This window comes from Poecilia formosa, unplaced genomic scaffold, assembly GCF_000485575.1.
Source record: "Poecilia formosa unplaced genomic scaffold, Poecilia_formosa-5.1.2 Scaffold503, whole genome shotgun sequence".
Classification (NCBI taxonomy): domain Eukaryota; kingdom Metazoa; phylum Chordata; class Actinopteri; order Cyprinodontiformes; family Poeciliidae; genus Poecilia; species Poecilia formosa.
In genome coordinates, this window is record NW_006800442.1 from 280339 (window position 1) to 289054 (window position 8716).

The following is an 8716-nucleotide window of genomic DNA, read 5'->3' on the forward strand; positions in this document are numbered from 1 at the left end:
TTGTCGAAGACTCAGTTTTATTCGCTGGTGAACTCAATAAACAGCTTAAGGTGACGCTGCTGCTCTCTAGTGGCGAGAAGCCGTAATGTTGGCTGGTAACAATCGGAATGCATTATGGGAGATGTAGTTTGTCGTCAATTCGTGCTCAAAACCTATTTTAAGTCAATCATGGACCTATAAAACGCTGGGGGGCCACATAAAATGACATGGCGGGCCACATGTGGCCTGCGGGCCTTGAGTTTGACACATGTGGAGTAAACTATGAATGTGGGAATTCAGGAAAGCAGAATTTTTAAACATGACAATCCAGTTGCTTCTGTCTTTTATTGACAGACATCAACTTAGTTTGATTGTTGTGGGGTCAGATGACCTAAAACTTGCAAACAGCGACACAGAGGGAAAATTGTTCAGAGATGAAAGTTGTATAAAAGACTATTTTGTTGTTCAGCTGTTGTTCATGTTTCCAACATGCCATGCTAGTGACATGGGAATCTCTTCAAACAATGCAAGTAAAGCAGTAAAACTTTCTGATGGTGTTGGTGCACATGAATTATCCAAGTAGGAGTGCCAATAAAATGTTAACGAGAGCTACAGCTTCTCTAACCTACCCACTTTTTCCCTGCTTTGCTTTGTCTTTGTGCTGCTTTTTGGAGCCTCTCTTTTGCACACCCTGCGAGTCTACAAATTATGGATCCGACTACTGAACGCTTAAACTAACATGTGGGACCAGAGCCGCCATTTGGATGTGATTCTTGCTGAGATTGGCAGGCCAGCTGTGGACCCTGGTGCTCACTGGGGGGATGGAATCAGTCTTGGAGAAGTTCCTAGTTCGGTCCGGTGGGATGGCCACATTAATTTGGATGATTGGAAAAACAATGGAGATGTAATGGTGAGACTTTAGGGTAGATGAAAATTAAAAGTCTTATCAACTGAAAAATATTGTCACTATCTGAACTGGGTCCCCTGTGTCAGCCTTGGCTGGCTGGCTCTCCCAGATCTCCTGGATGATATGTAAACATGACGCTCTTTCCCATCTCCTTCCCCATCCTACAGATACACACTCCCTGATCTCACGTCTCACTCTATCATAAAGAGCAGAGCTGTCAGTGGCAGCAGCCCCAGGCTCCCTGTCTCCACTGTTTTCGTCTGGTTATTGTCTTCTCTGGATGGATTTATCTGAAATGAATTTTGTGGTGCTTCGGTACAATAACAAAGTGTTCATTCATTCATTCATTAACTTTTAAGATACCACACCAATTACGCCTAAACTGAGGAACTGTTGTTGCCTGTCGAGTACACACTTCCTCTAAGGGCAATGACCTCGTACTGCTGCACTGAAGGTTCACTGAACAGAATGAACTGTTGCCTGCTGAAGACGAAATACAATCTGTCTTCTGAATCTATTAAAACTATTTACCTAATTTGGATTGTATATGACACAATATGAGTTATGTCTCATGTGAAGTACCTTCAGGAAATGTTTTGAATTTAGACTATTTGATTAAAATTAAGTCATTTTCTAAAACATATGAGAATATAACAGGTGTGTATATTCCATAAATGTGTTTTATTGTTTTATTTTGAATGTGTTTTAGCTCAACTAGAAGGTGAATTTGCGGAGATGGAGAGCAGACTGCTGCATCTGGAAACTCTGTGTTGTCAGTGTGAGCAACAGACTGTAAAAAACCATCATATGAGTCAACTTGAAGATTATAAAAAGAAGAAAAGGTAGGGGATTTGATTTTTTTCTATTGTCAGTCATTTATCTTTATGCTTTGTTCATTTTCTTTTATCAGAAAAAAAAGAAAGATTATCAGGAAAATCACATACACTACATTACCATGGTATTCATCCATGTTAACAGACGGATGTACCCGGGTGCCATCCTGTTCTTCAGCCCCAAAGCTTATGATATCTGTTAATGCTTTGTAAATTCGACAGCTTTACCTCTTCTGGGAAGGCTTTGTTCAAGGTTTAAGTGTGTTTATGGGATTTTTCAAATAAATTTCCAGAAGTACACTTGTGAGGCCAGACACTGATGGTGGATGATAGTCTCCACTCTAATCTAATTCATTCTACAGGTTTTCTGTGGAGGTCAGAACTCTTTAGGGACCTTTGTGTAGTCATCTTGAAACAGGAGAAGTTAAATTTGTCCAAAATGTCTCTGTATGCTGATGCTTTAAGAATTCCTGACAGTAGAACCACGGGGCTGAAGGACAGACACACACCATCAGTGTGTCTGAATTCAGGGGCTGCATCCTGTGTTCTTGGCCTTTGAAGGACCCACCCTACGTACACCAGATCCTTCGAAGGCAGCAAATATATGGGGGCATTTTTCTGCCATAATCCAAGAGCTCACATTTTCAGTCTGAAAGCAGGATTTCATGTCTTTTGTTCTCAAAACTTTTAATACTTTTGCTTACATTTTCATTTTGAAAACAGGACTTCATGTCTTTCTTCTCAAAACTTGTAATGCTTGTACTCAAAACTTCTCCTCGCGGTCACACATAGGCTGCATTCAAACTGCAGCCTGAAATGACCCAATTCCGATTTTTTTTTTTTTTTTTTGACGTAATGCGACCTGTTTCTGATCTTTTTATGACAGTCTGAACAACACAGGTTGGATTCTTTTCGAATATGACCCAGGCCACTTGGGTATCTGATACATATCCGATTCAAATGTGACCTAACGTCCAGGTCGCATTCATCCGACCTGAGTGACCGAGTATCAGTGACCTGAACGTCACTGATGCTCAACAAATCTCACTATACTCCGTCCTCATACACACAAGTGAGAAGAAAAACAACAACCATGATGGATTATGTTGTTAATATGCTGCTCCGGTCAGACAAAAACTTCAAATGTGTCAGCTATGCTCCACCGTTGGCGTCCATTGATATAAAGTTGTGTTTATTTGCCACAGTGTGTTTTGTATACCAAGTATTTGTGTTTTGTCCTGTTTCAGTTTCACACTTTTTTGCATTAAACCCTCTTCAAATACAACACCAGCCATTTTTGAAGGAAGTGATGCAACACACAGTTTAGCTGACGGTGAACATCAAAAAAGGATGTTGGTTCTCATTGGGTGGAAGAGTTCATTTATTTTCAGGTCTCCTGCATTTAAAACCTTTAAGGACAAAAAAAACCTGAAAAATCCAGTTGACGTCTGCAGACCACCAGCAATGCCAAGACCTTTATGCTAATATGTTAATAGCTTCATGTAAGATTTGAAATTCCTCTTGCATTTGTAACATTTTGTTTTACTGTCCTCACAGTTAGTTTGTGACTATGTTTCTATATTTCTTCTTTTTCTGCGCAGTTTATCAAATGAAACTATTTGGTTTAGCCTTCTTTCATAAAATGATATTCACATTTGGTCCTTTGTTAAAGGACGTTAATATAGATAAACTGTGACTTAGTTTGGGTTATCAAAATATAATAAGGAGGGACATACTGATGAATAATAAGGAAATGGTTTGGTTATGTTCAGAGCATTTCTTTCTGCATAATAAGCAAATGAAAGAAACAGACTGATATTACTTGAGTTTTAATAGAACCTGTCTGTTTTGGTGCAGGAAGGAGGCGGATTTACTGGAAGGTAAGCAGCAGTGTCTCTGACACATCTGTTCTCTCTTTTTGTGTAAAAATTAAAACCTGAAATGAAAATGAGTTGGCATTGTAAAGAAAACATTCCCCCAAAAAACACTGTATTAAGAGGTTTTTTTTGGGGCCTGCCCATAGCAATGCATAGGAAAGAGCAGTGACTGACTTGCAAAGCAAGTCAGTCACTGCCTCCATGCATTGCATGGCAGGCACCTATTGTTCTTCACCCAATGGAATGTCTCTTTATAACATCTTCTTCCATTACCGTTAATGCGGCTCGTACCGCTGCGTGCCCACCCACAAAAGTGGTATCAAAATGTGGGGCTCGATCCCGGCATTGGAGCTATTACTTTTATTGGGGATCGGAGTTACGACGGCGACGTAAAAAGCGAAAAACGAGCAAAATTTTCAACTGCCAAAATGCAGAGTCTAACTGACACCAACTGCCGCTTTTTTAGAGTGAGAAATGGAGTGGATTTTTGACCCAAAATTATTTTGAAATCGCTCTCATGAAAGTCGGTCATGAAATTGATACGTATGCCTGCTCCCATAAAATGTTTTCAAAATTTCCCTAGGGCTTACGGTTTTCAGTTCAGGTGCTTCAGAGCAAAGTGATGGGACAGGACTAACTGACGCTCCACCCCAGTGTTTTACACTACGGAAATACGGTGTCAGTGCACACCGTATTTCTCTCATCACTGCAATTACTGTGAATGAGCTACAGATATGAATCGGGGAAGGACCGGAGATGACAAATAGCCCTCTCATATGCTTCAAACGGTTTTTGGATCGGCCTTACGGATCCTGAACGGGAAGCAGTTGTTCGGACTTCTTTTTTCATCAAAACTGACTGGATGTCTCATAAAGATAGAAGTCCTTCTACACCTTTCTGTCTCACACACACAGCAGTTGGCTGAGGATTAATCACTATAGCAACAGAATACAGAGACAGGCAGAGCTGCTGGTTATATGAGACCTCTCGTATGGTTTGGATTACAAAGACTGTAGTTCTAAAACATGGCGGAACACTTTAATACAGAGGACTGAGCAGAAGGTCAGAACATGGTGGAACACTCAATTCTTACAGAGGAGGCTCAGCTGGCATTCAGAACTACTTGCTGTTTTGGGCATTATACAGGTGGATTAACCAAACCACTGTTACACATTGGATTAGTGTGGCCATTTAAAACGAAGCTTACCGAAAGTTTCAAAATAAAAGCCTGCATATTGTTCTCACGTCAGTGCACCGCCTATGGCGGTGCAATAATATTAAGCTTTTTTAATGTTCTTTTTTCTCAGGATCATTCATTAACTAACATTCATTAACATTAGCACAAACATTAGCATTTCCTGGTTGTCTCATAAAGATAGAAATCATTCTCCACCTTTCTGTCTCACACACAGGGCAGTTGGGTGAGGATTAATCGCTATAGCAACAGAATACAGACAAAGGCAGAGCTGCTGGTTTGGACTACAAACCAGCAGCCATAACTGTACTTCTATCTATGGCCAAGACTCAGTTAAAACAGAGGCCTGAGCAGCATGTCAGAACTACAACATGTTACTGTAGAGGAGGACTTGGCTGGTATTCTGAACTACTTGTGCTTTGAGCATTATATAACTGATTTAACCCAATCACTATTACACATGGAATTAGTGTTGCCATTTCAAATGTAGCCTACTGAAAATTTCAAAATAAAAGCCTCATTAATCCCCTACGCCTAGGGGAAGTGAACCGCCGCAGGCGGTGCAATTACATTAAGTTTAATTATCTTTTTCCCTTGAGTTAGTGCACCACCTATGGAGGTGCAAAAATATGACCCTTTCATAGTATTTCATCTCAAGCTATGGCACTGGCTTCCGCAAGCCAGTGCATTAGCATTAGCATTTCACCTAAAATAAGCTTTTAGCCAATTTTTTTTACTTATTAGCCATGTTTAGTATACTGAATGGAGTAAGTGAATGACAGACAACATGCTACTGATACCATTCATGCTATTATTAGCATTTTGGCTAAATTTACCTTATCCAACATACTGAATGGTACAGGTAAAGTTTAGTCCACATGCTTCTGACTCTCCACAGGTTATTGACTACATTGCAACTTTCTTTAGCATTAATGCTAATTTTTAGCATCAGAACGCTGGGTCCAAATCGACGGGCAAACTTTGGCAAAACTTTTGGCAAATTTGACGGTTAAATTTCTTCAGGAATTTTCTAGTTTATTATTATTATTGCTGACAATATAAACATATGATGTAGGTAATTATGTATTTTCAGCTCAATTTATTATTAATCATATAATTTATTATTAATACATTATTATTAATTGATTATGACCTCCAGGCTTACATCATGTTTTCAACACAATTGGCTAAGGTGAATTCAGGGCAAATAATCAGGTTAAAGGTTGTTTCAATGGAGAGAATAACAAATTCTCAACGTTGGCAACCATAGAAGCATTCTACTTGTGTGTGTGTGTGTGTGTGTGTGTGTGTGTGTGTGTGTGTGTGTGTGGGTGAGGGAGGTTAGTAAAAAAGTTTTCAAGTGATATTGAAAGGGGGTTTGCATAATGGTGAACAAGCAACAAAGTAAACAATCCTAAACTGGATGGCTCCCTCATAATGATCTCTCACTTCACTATATCAACTTGAGCTTTGATTCATCAGTAACTGACAGAAACACATGGACACACTCTGTGTGGCCTTCAACAGACTGTTGATCTGCCTTTGTTTGAAGCATCAGTCTGCTATCTCAGTTAGACTGACCTTTATAAAGGTGAAGTACATTATGAAGACAACGGGTCTAAAAGTCAGGTTTTATGGCGGCATGGAGTGGTTTCAGTTTCCTTGAAAAAGCTTGCGTATTTAATAATTGTTTTCTTTTGTAGCTGAATTGAAGTGTGAGCATGCTCAGAGAGTGGCAGAAATGGAGCTGGTTATGCAGCAGAAGCTGCGAGAGCGACAGAAGGTTTACGAGGAAGCCTTCAACGAAGATGTAGAGAAGTATCTGTCCACTGGATGCCTACAGGGCAAAGGTGACTTCTTTTTCTTTAAACATATATTTTAAGCACCACTGAAGACGGGATCAATCTGAATGATCAGATAAACATAAACTGTACCAGGTTTCATCTTGCTACCTAAATAAAATTGAATGGACAGTTGAAATGAGTTTTGGTGCACCAGAATTCGAACTGTATGCTGATGTGTGTTGGCAGAGTCTGCAGGGGTCGATGTGGCTGTTCTGGATCAGATGACATTTATTAACTTATCAGACCTGGAGGCCCTGGATGATTTTCTTAATTCCACTGGTGAAGATTCCAGTTGTGGATCCTCTCTGACCTCAGGTTTGTTTAAATTTGAGAATTTAAAGGAATTCCTGTCTCTATATTCAGTCCTCTACAACATCAGATGTAATTGGCTAGAGTTAGCGCTGAGACATAGCAAAAACTATGAATGATACAAGTTAACCATTCTTACCTTCTTTCAATAGGTCCAGATCTTAATTCTTCCTCTTTGGAGTCCTTGAATCAAGTTCCTCCCATAAACAGCAGTCAGTCAGACCGGGCTGCAGAGTGGCAGCAGGAGGAGCCACTGGTTCAGTCAGATGAGGAGGATGTCCAAGCAGACATGTCCCTGGCTGCTGTGCAGGATGTTGGCACGGTGTGGGACTCTGATGAGAGCGATGGAGCAGATCCACTAATGGAAAAACCTCAGAATTAAAGAACTGCAGTTCAGTAATCAGTAAAAGAACTTTGTTCCTGTAAACCCAGGCATTCAACTCCAGTCTTCAACAGCTACAGCCCCTCATTTTTCTGTGTCCCTGCTCTAACACAGCTGATTCAGATAACGGGGTTAGCTCCTGTGGGAATGAGTGATCACATGACTGTTAAAGAAAAGGAAAGATTAAAACTTGTATAATAATATTCTACTAATTTGAGAACAGACAGACTTGAAAGATGCTACAGCTTTTAAAGAAATGCTATGGAGGGGACCTTCACAGTGATTCACCTCATTGTGTACAAAGTTAGACTTTGAGTTGGTATTTTTTAAAGTGAGTTTTGTTCCAGTCAGAGTTAAGCAGAGTCTGCCAGACCAGCCCTCTGCAGCTTCGCCAAGATGGAGGGAATTTTGGGTCCAACTGCGAGTTGTGAATCAACTATTAGCTCTAATAATTTCACAGAACCTCACATTAAAAAATCCTTTAACAAGAGTTGTTTTGTTAAAAGTATGGTATGGCAGCATGTTGCTTCTCTTGATTCCTAATTAGACAGGCATCTGAAGTAAAGTTGTCTTGGTGTTAAATATTTGTAATAAATTAACTTGAACCACAAAGGCATTTGGGATTTAACTTGTTTTCGAAATCAATCTTTAAAAGGCTCTGCTTTGAGTTGCGTTTAAACTTCACTTGTCCAATAAAACTGATTTTCCAAACTCAAATTGTGTTGACTGCTACTGACACTTTATGGATAGATAGAAATTTGCTGGAAAGGTGGAGCTATGTTCTGTAGTTATATTCTGTGTGGAAAATCTTGTGTATGAACTGTGTGAAAAGACATACAGCTGAGTGACAATGAAACCAGTCCAGTCATTATGCATCAATATAAACATGGAATCAACAGATGTTTCAGACATCTTGTTCTGACTTATAGTTGCTTTCCATTAAATACGGGTAAGGACTGCAATGAGAAGTTGGAGCAGTCCATGAAAACACCAGACTGGACATATAACACTTGACTGGGATAATCTCTAATTATCCAAAGCATTTTTAAATCTGACTTCCCTTTTCTATTCATAACGACATGCATTCGTTTTTGTTATTATTCTTGTCCAGCAGGTTACTTTTGTATCATATTCCATCACTTAATTTCCTTAAAAACTGTTAATGGGACCATTTAAGATATGTAACACCACCAGTGGATATGTTTTAAATGTGCAACTTTATTTTCTCTGTGGCAATCGGTGATTAAAATCCATAATAAAATTAGAATACATTTCTGAAAACGACACCCAAGACTTCCACATGCATATATACATCATTGATTCTTGAGAAGAGGGACAAAACCGGTCCTATGAATAAAGCACAAAATGTGAATAAAATATACACAAAATA

General features: G+C 39.5%; 1 protein-coding gene across 3 annotated transcripts in view; it reads left to right on the plus strand.

Annotated features, from left to right (window-relative positions):
- Positions 1-8040, plus strand: part of LOC103156820 (dysbindin-A-like) — a 13795-nt gene extending 5755 nt beyond the window's left edge. For 2 of the 3 annotated variants that reach the window (XM_007579000.2, XM_007579003.2), the window contains exons 7-10: positions 3577-3599; positions 6495-6641; positions 6822-6950; positions 7097-8040. In XM_007579000.2, coding sequence (XP_007579062.1) covers positions 3577-3599; positions 6495-6641; positions 6822-6950; positions 7097-7326 — 529 coding nt within the window. In that variant the 3' untranslated portion in view covers positions 7327-8040. Of the gene's footprint in view, positions 1-1595; positions 1729-3576; positions 3600-6494; positions 6642-6821; positions 6951-7096 lie in introns of all 3 variants that reach the window. The other variant, XM_007579001.2, reaches the window with a different exon arrangement.
- Positions 8041-8716: the final 676 nt, after the last annotated feature.